Source organism: Podarcis melisellensis (genome assembly GCF_964234715.1).
Source record: "Podarcis melisellensis genome assembly, chromosome: 2".
Taxonomy (NCBI): Eukaryota; Metazoa; Chordata; class Lepidosauria; order Squamata; family Lacertidae; genus Podarcis; species Podarcis melisellensis.
In genome coordinates this window covers 106921314-106940910 of record NC_138529.1, presented here as the reverse complement: position 1 = coordinate 106940910, position 19597 = coordinate 106921314, and the positions used below count along the sequence as shown (strand labels likewise).

Below are 19597 nucleotides of genomic sequence, written 5' to 3'. Positions count from 1 at the left end.
TCCTAGTTCGGAGAGTTGCTCCAGAATAGTCGATGGTATAATTTATGGTCTGCTTCAAAGCAGTTTTAGAAGCAAGAAGACGCTCTCTTGGGCTCAAGAGAGTGAAACACATTGCAGTGGACTTAAGCGTATGTAACCTGGTACCTCAGGTTACATACGCTTCAGGTTAAAGACTCCGCTAACCCAGAAATAGTACCTTGGGTTAAGAACTTTGCTTCAGGATGAGAACAGAAATCGCGCAGCAGCGGTGCAGTGTCAGCAGGAGGCCCCATTAGCTAAAGTGGTGCTTCAGGTTATGAACAGTTTCAGGTTAAGAACAGACCTCTGGAACGAATTAAGTACTTAACCCAGGGTACCACTGTATATGTATGATACTGCTGGTCATAGTTGTCATCCTGCAATTAAAGAGCCATCTTCAAAGTCTTATGTGTGGCGTCTACTTCATCACTAGGTCTTTGAGGGTGAAGCCGCTCTATCACTCTGCATGACTCAGAACACAACACAAGAATGATCCTGTTGAAACAAAATTTTATTTCCAAGTTTTTACATAGCTTAGCACTTGAGATCAGATGGGAAGCTATTTCCCCATCATCGCTTCACCTCAAGTTCCAATGGGAAGGAGTTCAACAAAATCTCCTTGTCTCCAACAATTCCTAAGTGGAGACACCCCTCCAGGTGGAAAATGAACCTCAAGCTATGGAGATGGTGGGAGAAAAGAAATGCAGGACGTAGTATTCACCAGGCCGCTATGGTCTGCCGCCCCTCTCTTACTGGTGCCTCAAAGCGAGTTGCACTATAAAAGAGGGCCGTTATCACTGAACTCAAATCACCTGAGCCATTCAAGTCCACAGGTTAGCCAGTTAGGTTTTGGTTTCCAAACAATCCAGGGTCCTTTCTCCACAGCCAATAATCGTATTAACCACATTTGACTCTTCTGCCCCGACTTGGGGCTTATGTGTTTGCTATCAAGCCACAGTTGCCTGCCTGACTGGGAAGAGTTCATTGCCCCTTCTTCCCTTCAGATTTGGTGCCTGCTGTCGTCTCCTCAGAGGCACGGCTGTGAGGTCCAGAACTTGCAGGTGGTGTTGCCTTTTCTGCTCGGGAGGCCTTGGGGGGCTGTTGCACTGAGCTGGGGGTCTGGCCTGAAGCTGGACAGAAGGAAAGAAAAACAGCCCGTTGAAGCTTCTTCCTAAAAATGTTTTCCACAGCTACATTCTCCACACCTAGTTTGGGCTCCAAACCTTTGCTGCCCACATCTTTAATCCCCTTCAACTTCCCCAAGACCCTTAAAATGGCCGCCACTGCAACAACTGCCCCCTTTGTCTGTGCAAAATTCCTTCCCTTTGTATGGAAATTTTCCAAATGTTTCCCTATCATATTTTCCCAACAACTTAAGCCCTTTATTCAAGAGAATTATGAGAAGGCATTGGGGCTTAAGCACTGGCTTAAGATCAACTGGAAAAGTGTTTACTATACTTCCATCAACAGGTGCATTTCATTTTATGACAGCCCAAGGCAGGGCCTTCTTTGCCATGGCGCCCTGGATATGGAACTCCCTGCCACTAATGATACAGCTGACCCCTTCCTCCCCAAGGAACAGCTTTCAGAAAAGGGCAGATTAAACGATTGGGTGTTTTGCTCTTCCTTATCATGTTTTGTTACTTACTGTTTTAATAATATGACAATGCCTGCCGGTTTCAAAATTTTATGGCAACTACTGTCTTGTATTAGAACAAACTGTACTATTAGTTGATGAAACGTTGTCTACCACCCTGGAATGGAAATCTTTAGCTCGAAGGGGAGGAACGTGTGTGTGTATATATATATATATATATATATATATATATATATATAAATTATACCACTGATTATATTAAAAACACTTAACATCTTCATTCACCTTTTGCTCCTTCACTAGGGGGCGTCTGCTTCTCCAGCAATGCCTCAGGTTGCTCCGACCACAACTTGTAGTTGGGGTTGCTGAGGAAACGCTTGGTGAGGCCACAGGTGAGACAACGCACAATGGTCCACCGCTGATGACGGCGCTCTGGTGAGAGAGGCAAAGAGCAAATGAGTCAGAGAAGCCTGGAAAACAGTGGGTCAGACTCCTGTAGTGGTTCAGAGTGGTAGACTTGTAATCTGGTGAACCGGGTTCGCTTCCCCGCTCTTCCACATGCAGCTGCTGGGTGACCTTGGGCCAGTCACACTTCTCTGAAGTCTCTCAGCCCCACTCACCTCACAGAGTGTTTGTTGTGGGAGAGGAAGGGAAAGGAGATTGTTAGCCACTTTGAGACTCCCTAGGGTAGTGATAAAGCGGGATATCAAATCCAAACTCTTCTTCTTCTTCCCTGCCCTGATATTTCCAGCTTTCCTCCCAAACCTTCAGCTATATCATCGGTTCCCTCACTTTTTCTTTGCCCAGCCTCACTTGTTTCTGCGCTCACAACCACAACAATCCATCTCTCAATCTAATAATCTGTACATAAAGGGAAGTTAGGAAGAAATATTAATTCTCCAGTGGTCTCTACTTCCTCCAAAGAAGAAATAAAGGAGGATCCCAAAAAAGCAGGGATGGGGAACCCTGCAGATGTTGTTGAATCCCATCAGCCCCAGTTGACATGGCCAATGGACAGGGATAATGGAAGATGGACCTCAGCCACATCTGGAGGGCCACTGGTTCCCTGTAGAGCAGCTATTGGGAACCCAAGTCTTGGGGGCTGAATGTGGCCCTCCACAAATCTCCATCAGGCCCTTGTGATTATCCCTAGGCTCCGCCCCTTACCAACCCTGCTACCACACCCCCTCGGGTGCTTTTGTCTGGCCATCCAAAGACATGGTCACCTAGCCCCTATGCAGCATATGACCCACATTCCCAGGGGCAGGCCACACTACACTTTCAAATAGGAATGTGTGAACTGGTTCGCCACCATTCTGGGGGAATGCTCAAGGTAATTTAGTTTGGAGACAGTGCCACCCGTACATCTTTCAAGGGGAAAGACACTCCCTTGTTTTGTCCTTCCTGCCTTCCCAACTTGGTGCAGCCCACTCTCGGCTTTGTTTGTGAAGAGGGGAACCTCTGCACCAGACCCAGGGGCCTCTCCAGGGCACAGAGCCCACATAGCCGCACAGAGGAGGAGGAGGAAGAGGAGGAGATAGGGCCACTCACTTCTCTGGCGAACAGTGGAGCTGACTCCAGGGACGAGAGGCGAGAAGCAAGATTTGCAGATGGTTCTTTTCACAGATGGATCCCTGCAAGACAAAGGGAAACGAAGGTTAAGTAGCAAATGTTGTGTCGGACAACTGAGTAAAGGTAAAGGACCCCTGGGTGGTAAAGTCCAGTCAAAGGCGACTATGGGGTTGTGGTGCTCTTCTCGCTTTCAGGCCGAAGGAGCAGGCGTTTGTCCGCAGACAGCTTTCCGGGTCATGTGGCCAGTATGACTAAACCGCTTCTGGCACAACAGGACACCGTGACGGAAACCAGAGCGCACAGAAATGCTGTTTACCTTCCCACCACAGCGGTACCTATTTATCTACTTGCACTTTGACGTGCTTCCGAACTGCTAGGTTGGCAGGAGCTGGGACGGAGCAACAGGAGCTCACCCCGTCACGGGGATTCGAAACGCTGACCTTCTGATTGGCAAGCCCAAGAGGCTCAGCGGTTTAGACCACAGCGCCACCCGCGTCCCTGTATCAGAAGCAGGATGTCTGTGAATGCCAGTGGCTGGGGCTTATGGGTACTCACTGTCTTAACACGAGCCGCCGGCTGATGCTGTTCTGCGTGTGGCAATAAAAGCGAGCCAGTTCCTGGTTCTCTGGGTTCTGCCGAAGGACGCAATGCGCTGCCTGTTGCAGGGGAATGGAAGTAAGTTGAACATCCTCGGCATCACCCCCCACCCCCACCCCACTGAGAAACTCGGGGCCATACAGATTCCATAAATGCACGGTTTTCCTGCACAACAGGTCCTTGCCAGTGGCAGCACCCATAACTTATTAAGTCTCTTATGGAAAAAACAGTACAGTCCTGCAGCGGTTTATAGGCCAAACATACCATAGCATAAGCTTCTATGGACCAGAGCTTACAGTGGCAGAAGGATAAAATAGTTAGGCAGTTTGTCCCACTCCAGGTTTTAATTTACTTAGCTATGTGAAAACTATAGCGCTATTTTCACTGACTGCAGCGGTTATTGATGGGCATTGCGCTTGTCTGGCATACATTTGAGAATTAACCGAATCATTGCAAACTACACTGTTTGTATTTAGTTATTATATAAACTCCGCTCACTGTTCCCACCATCACTTGCATCCTCTGTGTCTATTACCGTACTTGCCAGCTGAGGATAACCATGGATCTGCTCAGACGGAATACTGAACACTTTATGCCATTTATACATCACTCTGCCTTTGCAAGTGCTGCAAAACGGGGTGTTGTTTTTTAAGTACAGAGCCAGACACACACATGCAAAACAGTGGCGGAGCTTCATTCTCCGGCACCGGGGTGGGGGGGTGGGGTGGGGTGGGATCAGGCAGGGCGGGGCTGCTGCGTGTCCTGGGGGCATGGTGTGCTGCCCGTAGGGGCGAGGCACACATCCTGGGGGCGTGGTGTCACCCATAGGGCGTGGCACCTAGCGCAGACCGGGGGCAGGGGACCATGGGGATTGCACTGCTGGGGGCAGTGTGCTCCCCCCGCACGCCTCTTCCTCCGCCAGTGATGCAAAAGGTATGGAGGCAGGCGGGGAAATCATAAAAGTGAAGCCAAAAGGCCAAGCACAAGAAAGCCAGTTTAGGGTAGAGGCTTTCAGTTGTACCAGAGAAAGGATGAGGATTCTGCAAGCACAGTATTTTGTGAACAACGTGGTAGTTAGCAAATACGACTGGTGTACAAGGAACACTCTCCCTTACCTGGTAGAGGAAGCTGAGCCTCTGAAATGCTTCTTTGTCTTTTATCATGGCTGACACAGGGAATCGTTCCAATATTTTTTTGTGTGTGTGATGGTGCTGACACAAGAGAAGAGAAACCTGCAGTAAACAGGGATTTATTTATTTTTTTAAAAAACAGGCAGCAATTGTAGCAAACAGCAACCTACGTCATGCAGTCTCACAGAGCTATTCCAATGTCTTCAGCTTCTATTTTTGCTGGATCTTACAGTAATTGTATATTCTATTTCATCGTAGGCCAAAAATAAAAACAATCACATCAATGGGTGAAACTGTGAACCCAATATACCTTATTGTAACCTGAGAAAATGTGTAAAAAAATAAAATTAAAATATGAGTGGTGAATGTGGAAAACACTCGGAGAAGTGCGAGTATATTTATTTTTGCATTCTTATTATTTAAAGCAAGCAGTTAAGGAAAATCACCCTGCTCTTATTTTAAAACAAGTTCTTTCTCGATTCCACAACGTGCAAGGGAAATTCCCTGGCAATGAAAATAGATGGCAGGACTGAGCCGTGCTGCAAATAAATTGCAGGAAGCGCCATGAAACGCAGAGTGAGTTAGATCCGGATAAACATGCATAAGATACAAGGGCTCTCCCGCAGCGTGCTAATCCATTAAATCCCCTTTATATGGAAATCTGCTCTCTCTCTCTCCTGGGCTTACCCTAAAAGATCCTACCTTTTGCACCCCCAGATTGTTACCCCATCAGCACAACTTACGCAAAGAGGCGCCTCCGAATCAATCGCTTTCTCCAACCAAGCCGTCCGCGTGCATCCTCTTCCTGGTTTGATGCAGCAAAGGCATCTGGGAAATGTAGTCCGCTCTCAGTCTAGTGTGGATTAATGCAAAGAAACATCGAAGCACCAAATGGGAGCCGAGGCGCCAGGTGTGCACAGGGTCCCTCAGAAACAGCAGGCACCATTAAAAAGTTTTAAACAGCTAAGGGACGCTGCTCAGAGACTTTCCCATGGGAAGTATTCTTGGAGTGGGACAAGATCGGGTGATGGATGGATTCAGGACAAAGCCAGATGTGGTTTATCCGCACACCCCCCCGATCTTCTGGAATCCTGACAAGGAACGCCGTCATAATCCAGTGCCAAAATGGGAGGGAATGGTTTCAGAGTGGGAGGAAGAAGCAGGTGGGATGGCTAAACCAGGCTCAAGTGAGGTCCCCCTGAAACATCTCACGCAATTCCATCGCTGTCGGAGAACTCCGACTATTGGAGCCAGGGCCCTCCAGATGTTAATGTTGTAAACATTGGACCAGAAAAGTTGCAAAGCAACTTCAAAAGATGTACAGAACCCGCCCCCCCACCCCATAGGACACTTGTCCCATGCCATCAAGCAAGCTCCATACCTAAGGACACCAAACCAAACTCCAATGTGTTCTGAGGAATGCACTCTGTGCTCAGCGTTGTTGTTGTTTAGTCATGTCCAACTCTTCGTGACCCCATGGACCAGAGCACGCCAGGCACTCCTGTCTTCCACTGCCCCCTCCCAGTTTGGTCAAACTCATGCTGGTAGCTTTGAGAACACTGTATAACCATCTCGTCCTCTGTCGTCCCCTTCTCCTTCTGCCCTCCATCTTTCCCAACATCAGGGTCTTTTCCAGGGAGTCTTCTCTTCTCATGAGGTGACCAAAGTATTGGAGCCTCAGCTTCAGGATTTGTCCTTCCAGTGAGCACTCAGGGCTGATTTCCTTCAGAATGGAGAGGTTTGATCTTCTTGCAGTCCATGGGACTCTCAAGAGTCTCCATCAATTCTTCAGCGATCAGCCTTCTTTATGGTCCAGCTCTCACTTCCATACATCACTACTGGGAAAACCATAGCTTTGACTATACAGGCCATTGTGCTCAGTGTTAGCAGCCTAATAATGGGGCAATTAGCATATATTTAAAGCACATTGTTTCTCCCAAAGAATCCCGGGAACTGTAGTTTTCTAAGGGTGCTGGGAATTGTAGCTGCGTGAGATCCCCCAGGATTCTTTGGGGGAAATGATGTGCTCTCGGCGTGCCGTGTGCGTGCAGCGATCATAGGTCAGATGAAGATCTTTCATCTCAAGATATTGTCAGGGACTTTAATCAGAGGAGGTGCATGTTTTCCTAAGCTTTTGACCTTCGTTCTGGGGTTCTACTGGGGCACAGCTGATATGGTATCTCCACAGAGATATGCCATCTGGCTAAGAAGCAAAGAGACACCAGGATCATAACCACAGACTCCCTGGTTGTTCCCGAGTCAACAATAGCCGACCTGTTGCTAATCCGGCTGCTTCCAAACCAAACTGGGAATTTGGCTCAGAACCACAAACCCACAACTTCATCATGGCGCAAAGAGGTGAGTCTCTGCTCTGCTCCACCACCCAAGGAAGGGTTAAATGCTGAGGGCCAAACAAGGGAGGTGATGATGGAGATTCGTGACTGGATCTCCATCACTGGATCTCCTGTTTTAAAGGCTCCGGGCAGCCATTCAGGAAGTGGGGGATTTAACCCTCACTCCTGCCATGTTTTTCTTGCCCACTCTGGCAGCTGAAAAAAAGGTTATTTAGGGATTTATTTTGTTTTGTTTTAATTTTTTTGGTCCTTGGGGCAAATAGCAGCTCTTTGGAGGGCAACGCCTTTCCCCAGAGCTTTCTCTCCTCTCCACAACCCTGTTAGGCCATTTAGGCTGGGAGACTGTGACTGGCCCAAGGTCACCCAGTGAGTTTCATAGCCAGGTAGGGATTTGAACCCTGGTTTCCCAGGTCCTTGTCTGACTCTCTAACCACAACAGAACACTGGCTCTCTCCTTCAGCTGAACCTCCGAACAGAATAGATGGTTTGCATGCACCAAAAATGTGTTTTTAAAAGTTAGAGGTATTGGGGTAGGTAGGGGCAGGGAGCCAAGGCAACTGCTATGTGCTTTCAGCACGTAACATTTGGGCAGTCCTTTAGAGGAGAGGAGGGACGCAGGTGGCGCTGTGGGTTAAACCACAGAGCCTAGGACTTGCCGATCAGAAGGTTGGTGGTTTGAATCCCTGCGACGCGGTGAGCTACTGTTGCTCGGTCCCTGCTCCTGCCAACCTAGCAGTTCGAAAGCATGTCAAAGTGCAAGTAGATAAATAGGTACCACTCCGGCGGAAAGGTAAACGGCGTTTCCGTGCACTGCTCTGGTTCGCCAGAAGCGGCTTAGTCATGCTGGCCACATGACCCAGGAGCTGTACGCTGGCTTCCTCGGCCAGTAAAGCCAGATGAGCGCCGCAACCCCAGAGTCGGTCATGACTGGACCTAATGCTCAGGGGCCCCTTTACCTTTATCTTTAGAGGAGAGGAGAGACAGACAGATGCCAGCACCATCCTGAGAAAGCTCACCCTCGGTACTGCTAAACAGATGGACTTTGCTGTCACCTGATGGCAAAAGGATTAAGTAACATTTGAGGCTACGGTACAGTCCTCATTCCAGTTAAGTAGGACTTCATAGAAACATAGACTTGTAGAATTCGAAGGAACCATGAGGGTCATCTAATCCAACCCCCAGCAAAGCAGGAATCTTTTCTGTGGGGCTCGAACCCACGAGACTGAGATTCAGAGTCACATGCTCCACCAATCTGGCTATCCTTGTTTCATTTGGAAATATTCGTTAATTTTCTCACAGACGTTCCTTTTGCCTGCTGCCACCTCTGCATTTAAGCTCTTCATGCCTTCTTGTCTTTATGGCTCTCAGGATGCATAACCTGGTTCCTTTTCTGCTCATTGTTCTGTGTTTCCTTCTTCAAACGGCCTCCCTGCTGGTTTGTGTCTGTTGTTTCGATGCAAGTTATTTTCCTGCAACACAGTGGTACCTTAGTTCTCAGACACCTGGGTACTCAAACAAGTTGGAACTCAAACACTGCAAACCCAGAAGTAAGTGTTCTGGTTTGTAAAATTTTTGGAAGTCGAATGTGCTCTGTTTTGAGTGCCACACTTCTGTTTAGAGTGTTACGCTGGGTCTGTCTGGTTTTGCTATTTATTTTGCATTTTTGTTTTTGCGGCTCTTTTTGTGTGTGACAGTGTGGAACCTAGTTCAGCTACTGATTGATTGATTGATTGACTGCAGAACATTGTTTATTGCTTTCATTTTATGGATCAATGGTCTCGTTAGTAAAATTCATGTTAAATTGCTGTTTTAGGGGCTGTTTTTCAAAGTGTGGAATGGATTAATCCATTTAGCATTACTTTCTATGGGAAAGCACACCTTGGTTTTGGAACGCTTTGGTTTTGGAACAGACTTCCAGAACGGATTAAGTTTGAGAACCAAGGTGCCACTGTATGTTATTGTTGCTTTTCGTGTCCAAATAAAAATAAAATATTTATATACTCTTTACTAGAACAAAAGGCCTCTAAGCTGTAAAAATAAACAGTCTAAAGCAGTCATTAAAAAAAAAGTTACATAAAAAACTAATTCCTTTCAGTTGCCATGATGTTGTGCCGAGTATTTTCATGCCTGTTTTTGCTGGGCCTCAGTTCTGCCTCTGAGGAAGATGTTCTGGTGATCACAAGCAGCGGTCCCATCCGTGGTAAACGCCTCATGACAGATTCTGGCGCAGTGACAGCTTTCTTGGGAATCCCCTATGCTGAACCTCCTGTGGGGGAGCTGCGTTTTCAAAAACCCCGTCCTCACAGGCCTTGGAACCACACCTTGAGTGCCACCAGCTTTGGCAATACCTGCCACCAAGGGAGTATAGAACTTCCCGGCTATCGTGCGGAACAAAACTCGGAATCCACCCTCTCTGAAGACTGCCTCTTCCTCAATGTCTGGGTGCCTCATCCCCGACCCTCTGCACCAGCTCCTGCCTTCGTCTGGATCCATGGAGGGGGTTTTCTCAATGGGTCTGGCTCCGTCGATAGGAGCTTCCTAGCTGCCACTGAGAATATCATCGTGGCTTCTATGAACTACCGCCTAGGTGCCTTGGGATTCCTCTCGCTACCCCCAGAGGCTCCGGGGAACGCTGGTTTGTGGGACCAACACCTGGCATTGACTTGGCTGAGGGAAAACATGGCCGCCTTTGGAGGGGATCCAACCCGGCTCACTCTGGGCGGTCAGAGTGCTGGGGCCGCCTCAGTTGGTTTCCACCTTCTCTCACCGGCGAGTCAGGCTCTATTCGACCAGGCCACTTTACAAAGCGGCGCCACGATTTCCCCCTGGGCTTGGGTGAGGCCTGAGGAGGCTGCAAACAGAGGGCGAACCCTGGGCCGGTTTTTGGGCTGCACCGAGGGTGATGACAGGGCTGTGGTGCGATGCCTGCGGAAGAAAGACCCAGGGGAGATGATGAAGGACTGGCCTATCCTCAGTCATAAAACCTTGTTGAATTTCCCTTTCGTGCCCACGACCGATGGGGAATTCCTTCCGGATGCCCCTTCTAAACTTCTGGAAGCAGGGCAATTCTTGGACAAACCCATCCTGACCGGCTTCACCCGTGATGAAGGCACCATCTTCCTCGCAGGAAATGCCCCTGGTTTCAGCCTATACAACGACAGCCTGATTAACTACGAGCAACTCTTGGAGGGCCTCCGTTTGATGGTCCCAGAGGCACCTGAGGTGATCATCAAAGCCGTAGCAACCATCTACAGTCAGGAGGAGCAGGGGGAAGAACGATATCGAAATGCCTTGATCAAAGCTTCTGGAGACTACTTTTTCTTGTGCCCTGTGGCTGTGGTGGCCACCCGTGTGGCAGAAGCCCAAAGCCTGGCATTTGCCTACTCCTTCACTCACCAGCCCTCTTTTGTAACCGTCTCCGACTGGGTTGGAGTGCCCCATTGCTCTGAGCTGCCCTTTCTGTTTGGTGACCCACTGTCTACGTCGGGATACACAGAGGCTGAGGGGACTCTGAGCCAAAGGGTTATGAGCTACTGGGGACAGTTTATAAGGACTGGGTAAGTGATCCCTCCAGTCTTTAGCACCTCCAACCGAAGAGCTGGTCCTTGTTCTCTTTGAATACCAAGCTCCCCATTTGGACATTCTTCCTCTTCCCCATTTTGAGAACAAGACTTCGTACACACTGAACATTCAAAGCACCCCCCCACAAGGAATCCTGGGAACCGCAGATTACTCTTCACTTAAGCTACAATTCTCAGCACCCTGAACAAGCTAGAGTTCCCAGGATTCTTTGGGGTTGGGGAGGAGATGTGCTCTAAATGTAGAGTGTCCATGCAGCCCAGATTTCTTGGCTTTGTTTATCATAACCAGTGATTGCCTGAATTGGCAGAACAGCAACAATGCCACTTTTCCAGGCAAAGCTTACCCAAAGTGGCTTACAACAGTAAAGAAGTGTGTGTGTGTGGGGGAAATCAGCATTTCTTCTAAAAACAGAAAATAAGGAGGAAGGAAGGGTCATCGTTTTATTTATGTATTTTTGAAAAAGCTCTGAGCTTACTATTGTGAATTGTTGTATTGAGAGTATCGCAGGATCGTAAACGGGTTTGGTTATGTTCTTCAAAACATCCCATGTTATCTTATCAAGGCCAGGAAAAGCAAACCGGCAAAAAGTTAAACATGGCCTTGCTTTTGAGCAGCAGTGCATGTTGATTTAGATGGTGGCGTTCAGTTTCCTTGAGTGAAGGTCAGCGGTGACTGTGGCGTTTTTAGGATAAACCTATATAACCCGAGCACAAGATGGAGGGGCTTGCAGCATTCACCCCTCAATAGATCATGCTTCTCCATTCTTCGCAGGCACAGAGCATACATGACTTGGTGGTGGACTCTAGAAACATATTAAAAACGCTGTTTAAATACCTTTTTTGAAAGGCGTCTTGAAAAATATATGGCATTTGTCTAAGCTCACCATTGCCATCTAGTGGCACATTTGTATAATGCGCTTAAAACACACTTAAAACGTTATATTTGCAGCTGTGTAGCTGAGTCCTGTGTCTACAGCTTCCAGCCTGCTCCCAACCTGCTCAAACAGAACTCTGGCTACTGTCATCCTACCCGGCAGCTGAGTGACAGAGGGTTGAGGAAAGACTTTGCACTTTGTCACAGAGCAACTTCCATGGTTGTGCTGATTGTGGCGCTTAACTAGTGGAATTTTATTACATTTCCGCACTTGATTTTTATCTCATTCTTATTCCTTTTACTGATTGGCGACGTTTGCTTCCCCTCACAGGTCTCCTGATGATGGAGCATGGCCTGTCTACACAGGAGAGAATTTCTTCCGCATTACCACAGAGCCAGCTCAGGCCGAGGAGGTGTCGCCCACCCGTTACTGTGGCTTCTGGGTGTGGCTAGCCACGGAAGGATTTAAGGGTCAGGAAGAGCACGGTTTCGGGTTGGCAGGTGGGGGGAGTTGGAAGATACCACAGCCCAGTCATATAACCCTCCTGTTCAATGTAATTCGGGAGCATCTGTCTGTGACACTGTCTTGCCCCGCCCACTTGATGGGCACCAGCACACTCCGTGATAATGTGACCAAGTGCTGGGTGCAAGTGCTGCTTTGGGGTGCTGTACACATGGCCTCATGGGGACGCAGGTGGCGCTGTGGGTTAAAGCCTCAGCGCCTAGGACTTGCCGATCGAAAGGTTGGCGGTTCGAATCCCTGCGGCGGGGTGCGCTCCCGCTGCTCGGTCCCAGCGCCTGCCAACCTAGCAGTTTGAAAGCACCTCCGGGTGCAAGTAGATAAATAGGGACCGCTTACCAGCGGGAAGGTAAACGGCGTTCCGTGTGCGGCTCTGGCTCACCAGAGCAGCGATGTCACACTGGCCACGTGACCCGGAAGTGTCTCCGGACAGCGCTGGCCCCTGGCCTCTTGAGTGAGATGGGCGCACAACCCCAGAGTCTGGCAAGACTGGCCCGTACAGGCAGGGGTACCTTTACCTTTACCTTACACATGGCCTCATCCATGATGAGGGACGCGGGTGGCGCTGTGGGTTAAACCACAGAGCCTAGGACTTGCCGATCAGAAGGTCGGTGGTTCGAATCCCCGCGACGGGATGAGCTCCCATTGCTTGGTCCCTGCTCCTGCCAACCTAGCAGTTCGAAAGCACGTCAAAGTGCAAGTAGATAAATAGGTACTGCTTTGGCGGGAAGGTAAACGGTGTTTCTGTGTGTTGCTCTGGTTCACCAGAAGCGGCATAGTCATGCTGGCCACATGACCCGGAAGCTATACACTGGCTCCCTCGGCCAATAAAGCGAGATGAGCGCCGCAACCCCAGAGTCGGTCACGACTGGACCTAATAGTCAGGGGTCCCTTTACCTTTACATCCCATATGCCACCCCTGTCTTATTTGCCGATCTAAAGCGTATTCTTCTGGAAAAGTTATAATCTGTTTTATGCTGAGGATGCGCTTCCAAGCACAACAAGTGTTGGTGCTGACCTTTAAAGCCCTCAACGACCTCAGCCCAGTATACTTGAAGGAGCATCTCCACCCCCATCATTCAGCCCAAACACTGAGGTCCAGTGCTGAGGGCCTTCTGGCGGTTCCCTCATTGAGAGAAGTGAGGTTACAGTGAACCAGACAGAGGGCCTTCTTGGTAGTAGCGCCCACCATATGAAATGCTATCCCAGCAGATGTCAAGGAAATACCGGTAAACAACTATTTGACTTTTAGAAGACACCTGAAGGCAGCCCTGTTCAGGGAAGTTTTTGATGGTTGATGTTTTATTGTGTTTTTAATATTTTTCTGGGAGCCGCCCAGAGTGGCTGGGGCAACCCAGTCAGATGGGCAGCATATAAATTGTTGGGATACTGCCAGGGAGACAAAGGCCATCACTGCCTCCACGTCGTCTCCGGACGATCTGTTGATGTCCCGTAGTCACGCAGTATCAGCAATTAGCGGCACCAAGCCTCAGAAACAGATTGCCACATTCCTGGGCTGATGCACACTCTATCAGCAGAATTCACACAGCAAAAGTTGCACTCAGGAGAGTATCATTTAGAATGTTTATTCAGCGTTGGTCAGAACAAAAAAAATGACCGACTGCTAGCGTATTCTGGCGCAGAGAGAGAAAACGAAAGCAATAGCAAACATAAAACATCCTGAGAAACAGGAAACATGCAGACTCTGACTCACACAGCCTGCTCCCTTTTAAGGTGGAACGGAAATATCCTAACATCCTCCCCCTTTGCGTGTAACCTGTAGTACCTGTGGTTCACCCAATTGCAACTTCTGTACGTAAACCTTAAGTTGTTCTCTGTTAACAACCTTAGACAACAGATCAGCAGGAATTTCATTTCCTGGCATGTAGGACACCTGAATCAGTCCTTTCTGAATACACTCCCTTGCACGATGTAGCTTAATCTGCAAGTATTTGGTTCTTTGCTTGCAACTCTCTGAGTTCAGCAAAGCCAATCAGGATCTATTGTCTTGGTATACCTGTATAGGACATTTCACAGAAACCCCAATGTCCTTAAACAGTTGCATCAACCATTCACAATCCATGAGTGAAAATGACAGAGCATTGAGTTCTGCTTCACAGGAACTTAGGCTCACTGTTGTCTGCTTTTTGCACAACCAGTCAAACAGACAGTGGTTGTACATGTAGCATACACCAGAAGTGCTTGTACCATCCGTGGTGTCACTTCCAAAACTTGCATCTGCAAAGATTTCAAGACCTCCAGTCTTCTGACTGGTGAACCTCAGCCTGTAGTGCATAGTCCCTTTCAAATAGCGGGCTATGCGCTTCAGAGCTTTCCAATCCTGAACAGTAGGATTGTTAGCATGTCTGCTAAGCAGGTTAGTGCTTACAGCAATGTCAGGTCTTGAGCATCTAGCAATGAAATTCAACTTGCCTAGAATGCATCTGTACAGCGTAGTGTCAGAAAACGCTTCAGCAGTACTAGCTACCTGGTAACCTGTCACCATCGGTGTGTCTGCTGGGTTTGCATCAACCAAATTCAACCTGGTTAATACATCAGCAATTTTCTGTGTATGGTGTACCAGAAAATTACCTGCTTGGTCCCTCTCCACCTGCAGAGAAAGATAGTTGGATACCTCACCAAGATCCTTCATGTCAAAGTGCTCCTTCAGCTGAGCTAGGGTGCTTTGGTAAAAAGCCTGATTCTTCCAAAACATCAGAAGATCATCAACAAAACATAAACAATACAGTTTGTTTTGCCCCTCCTCTTTGACAAACACACATGGATCAGCTTTGCCCTGGTGAAAACCTAGAGAAAGCAACGTCTCAGTGAGTTTTGTGTTCCAACACCTGGCACTCTGCTTTAGACCATATAAGGATTTCTGCAGTCTACAGACCATTCCCTTCTGTATCTGCATTCCATCAGGTGGAAGCATATACAGCTCCTCCCCCAGAATCCCGTACAAAAAAGCTGTATTAATGTCATGGTGGGAAACATGCAGTTTCTCCTCTGCAGCTATCTTGAACATTAGCCGAATGCTCTCATATTTGACGGTGGGCGAGTAGGTCTCGTGGTAATCCTGTCCTGGTACCTGTGAAAAACCTCTGGCAACCAATCTGGCTTTGTGTCTGACAACCTTGCCATTCTGGTCTGTCTTGGCCTTGAAGACCCATTTGCTGCCAACCAGTCTCATTCCTGGGACTACCGGTACCAACTCCCAAGTTTGGTTCCTGTTCAAGGAATCAACTTCAGCCTTCATGGCATTTAGCCAAGGCTCAGCATCTTTAGAGGTTAACTCCTGAACCTCTTTGAAGCTTGAAGGTTCCCACACCTTCTCTGAGCTACTAAGAACAGCAGTTGCTGTCTTAGCAAACTCATCAGCAAATCTCTTCGGAGGTCTGCCTCTGGTCGGACCTCCGAACCAGACGTAAGTCTTCTGGACTCATCTCCTCCTTCTTAGGAGAAAAGTGACCAATGGTGAACAGTGGTTCTTCCAGTTCATTGTCAAATGCATCAGATGGTCTGACTGAGGCCTTTGCGCTCTTGTAGTCTGCTGTGTCATCACTGTCGCTGACACCAGCAGCAGCGCCATCAACTGAACTGGAATCCGAACTCTGATCATCATCATCATCATCATCATCCTCAGCTTCCTCAACATCATCTGCCTTTTTCCCATCACCTTCATCCTCCTCTAGGTAACTCTGGAAAATTCCCACATTTCCCCCCCACTTAGGATTGTACTCAACACTCTTGGTGAACTTAATGGACTTAGAGTTAGTCATCCACACCCTGTATGCACCTTTTTCGTACCCCATGAACAAACCATGTGCCCCACGCTTCCCAGGCTTGTTGTTTCGTGGGGAGTGTACCCACATGTCAGAACCGAAGATTCTCATGTGCTTGACGTTCGGTTTTTTACCAAACATTTTCTCGTACGGAGTTCAACCTATGGGTGATGACAGTCTGCGATTAACGGTATAAACCACCGTTAACAGAGCTTCCCCCCAAAACTTCTCAGGGAGGTTGGCATCATGCAACAAGGTTTTCAGGCCTTGAAGCAACGTTTGATTTGCTCGCTCCGCAAGTCCATTCATCCATGGCGATCTAGGCGTTGACAAATCATGCTGGATTCCCTTCTCAGTCAGGAAAGCTTCAAACTGCTGAGAAGTGAACTCCTCGCCCCGATCGGTAAAAAGACAGCCGATACGTTCATCATGAACATTCTCCAACCAAGCACAGAATGCCTTGAACTTAGGGAATGCTTGCGATTTCTGCTCAAGCATAAACACATGAATGTACCTAGAAAAAGAATCAATTAGAACCATGAAGTACCTTGCTCCTCCCAAAGAGGGTGCAAGTGGACCAACCAGGTCTGCATGCACTAGCTGGTAGGGTTTGGAAGCCTGCCTGCTAGACTCCTTGCCTTTTGGAGCAACCTTCACCTTGTTCTCTGCACAAGATATACATTTCATGTGATACTTACAAGGTTTGATGCTCAAACCTTCAACCAACCCTGGCATCTTGGCTAGCGCTTGCCAAGACATGTGACAAAATCTTCGATGTGCTTCATGAATACAACCTGCATGAAGAACCTTGTTAGTTTGTGCAACACAACAAGAATCAACATTAGACATAACAGCATTGTCATCATAAGTAATACAGAATAAACCATGCATAAACTTTGCATGCAAAATGTCCTCAGACGCAGACGCTCCTCTTGAAGGAAATCTCAAAACCACGCCCAGTCAGCTGTGGGACACTGAGCAGACTGTCCGTAGCTCCGGGAACAAAAAGTATATTACTGATGGTTGTATGCAAACTTGCAAGTTTAACAGTCCCTTCTCCTGCAATTTGCAACGTCCTTCCATCAGCCAGGTGGATCTCTCCTTCTTGAGGTGTAAAGGAGATAAACAGGTGCTTATCTTTCGATAAATGGCGCGTGCACCCTGAGTCAACAATAAATCTGTCTTTAGCCTTTGGAGCAGTCTTTGCAGCAAGCAAAACCTTGTTTTCCACCAGCGTGGGCTTTTGCAGCTTGCCCCCCTGCTCCTGGCCATCAGACTTGCCTTTAGCCTTTGGTGAAGCTGTGCCAGCTAACAACGCTTTGTTTTCCACTGGCATGGGCTTTTGCAGCTTGCCCCCCTGCTCCTGGCCATCTGCAGGCATCTGTCTTTATTTACCTCTGTCCTTCCGGCCTCTGCAAAGACAATGACCTTGGCTCCCACGAGAAACAGAGCTCTCAGCTGCCGACTCCTTGGCTCCCCCTGGAGGCTGGAATGCTGCCTGGGCTGACATCACAGTCTGCTCCCCCTGCAGCCAGCACCTCCGATGCAGTCAAACTCTGGGCTGGGATGATTGGCAGATGGGCAGCTTTCAAAGCATTCCACATCTCACGTGCCATCACGTTGCCAGCAAGCGTTTTTATTTCCTTCAGAGAGACGGACAAGACGATTATGTCAATGGCCTTTGAATTCTGGGCCTCCCATTTCTCTGTCAGAGGAACTGGAGGGGCTTGAAACACGGTTTGCCACACTCCGTACTGACGCAGCAAACTCTCACACCATTTTGCCCAGGTCTGATAATTTCCCCCATTTAATTTTGGGCATTCAGCAGCTTCAGACACTTGGAAAAACTCCATTCCAGGTCTTTACGTGAGCCCGAGTCTCTTTCTTTACTTCAAAGACTCCTTATCTTGGCTCCCATTAATCACGAAGTCTTCTGGCTCGGCTCCCAGGCCAATTAAGCCCTGCCAGAGATCAAAGACTCTTTGCCGCAGCCCAACAGAAAAGCCTCCGTTTTCGCTTTTCACATACCTCAGCAGCAGTCTTTTGCATTTTCACCCTCCTGTAAATGCCGTGAATCTGGGCCCATAACCTGTTGTTGGGATACTGCCAGGGAGACAAAGGCCATCACTGCCTCCACGTCGTCTCCGGACGATCTGTTGATGTCCCGTAGTCATGCAGTATCAGCAATTAGCGGCACCAAGCCTCAGAAACAGATTGCCACATTCCTGGGCTGATGCACACTCTATCAGCAGAATTCACACAGCAAAAGTTGCACTCAGGAGAGTATCATTTAGAATGTTTATTCAGCGTTGGTCAGAACAAAAAAAACATGACCGACTGCTAGCGTGTTCTGGCGCAGAGAGAGAAAACGAAAGCAATAGCAAACATAAAACATCCTGAGAAACAGGAAACACGCAGACTCTGACTCACACAGCCTGCTCCCTTTTAAGGTGGAACGGAAATATCCTAACATAAATATCATCATCATTTCTGCCTGCCTGCATATGCAGATGGTGCTTTCTAAGGTCACCTCCTATTGGGGCAGACTTCCTGACATTGTAGGTTTATGTACACAGCCTAAGACAACCTCTTAGGTCCTCCAAGCAGAGAGGTCAGAAAGGGGTTTTCACCAGATGCAAGAAACCTGTTAGTGTTATGCTTCCAAGGGGAGGGTGTGTGTTCATAACTAAGGTGCCACCACAGAAAAGGCTCTTATTTTCATCCCTGCAGAATGAGCAACATTCATTGGTGGAGGCACAAGCGGAGCCCGCCCCCTCCTATCAATATCAGGGCACAGATGGTTGGTATGGGGAGAGGTGCCCCACAATTTTCCATTCGTTTCAGAATGGTTCTATATCAGGAATAATTGACCCTGCAATGCAAGTGGGAATGCGATTTGCAACCCCATCATTTTTCCTACTGCAACTTCCTTTACCCAAACATGCCTTCCTGTTTTCCAGACTCTGAGCTGATGGATGAAGAAAGTGACTCTGATTGGTAAAAGTATCTGGAAATGGATGATGTAGATTTCACTTAGAAATGCAACTATCCTCGTTCTTCAGCTATCCCGAATCTCAGCCAAACAATGTGGATTCATGCAGGTCGATTTTACTTTGTGTGTGAATATCTTGAGGATCTCACTTTTCAAAGAAAAACGAGAGAGAAAGAAGTGTTTTCAGATGCATTCAGTCATTAACAACAGCTTTAAAATATGATTTCAGCCTTTGCTCTAAGATTCCACAGCCACAAACAAATAAAAGAAGCCAACAGCAACTTTTGAGAACTTTTGGAGTCTGGTGATTATTTCCTTTTTATTATCCCTCCACCAACAATTTTTCCAGTTAAAATGGGGAAAAAGTAAATTGCGAAGTGAAGTTACAATTCCTGCACCTAATCTTCCTGTTTCTCAGTTCCTCTTTCAGACAGACACTCCGAAACAAACAACCCTCCATTTACAGGCCACATCTCCACTCTGATTCATGCAGGGATTTCTCCTGCCTTTCACTCACTCTCTGCAAATACTTCTGCCTCTTGCTTCCCTGTTCCCCAGCTTGGATTTCCTCCAGCTC

The 19597-nt window shown here is 48.0% G+C and overlaps 2 protein-coding genes across 4 annotated transcripts; one reads left to right on the top strand and one right to left on the bottom strand.

The window, feature by feature from the left end:
* Window positions 1–511: 511 nt before the first annotated feature.
* Window positions 512–5736, bottom strand: RPP21 (ribonuclease P subunit p21). 3 transcript variants are annotated; one of them, XM_081903412.1, is made up of 6 exons: window positions 5617–5736; window positions 4900–5016; window positions 3743–3843; window positions 3167–3249; window positions 1901–2047; window positions 512–1148 (listed from the first exon to the last, which is right to left on the bottom strand). In XM_081903412.1, the coding sequence occupies exons 2-6, from the start codon at window positions 4945–4947 to the stop codon at window positions 1000–1002; spliced, it is 528 nt and encodes a 175-aa protein (XP_081759538.1). In that variant the 5' UTR covers window positions 4948–5016; window positions 5617–5736; the 3' UTR covers window positions 512–999. The 3 variants fall into 3 exon arrangements, with proteins under 3 accessions (XP_081759538.1, XP_081759539.1, XP_081759540.1); XM_081903413.1 differs by having other exon boundaries at window positions 5602–5731; XM_081903414.1 differs by having other exon boundaries at window positions 5658–5724.
* Window positions 5737–7126: 1390 nt separating this feature from the next.
* Window positions 7127–19311, top strand: LOC309364712 (acetylcholinesterase-like). Its single transcript, XM_081902506.1, has 4 exons — window positions 7127–7272; window positions 9364–10825; window positions 12055–12194; window positions 18989–19311. The coding sequence occupies exons 1-4, from the start codon at window positions 7260–7262 to the stop codon at window positions 19027–19029; spliced, it is 1656 nt and encodes a 551-aa protein (XP_081758632.1). The 5' UTR covers window positions 7127–7259; the 3' UTR covers window positions 19030–19311.
* The last annotated feature ends 286 nt before the right edge of the window (window positions 19312–19597 follow it).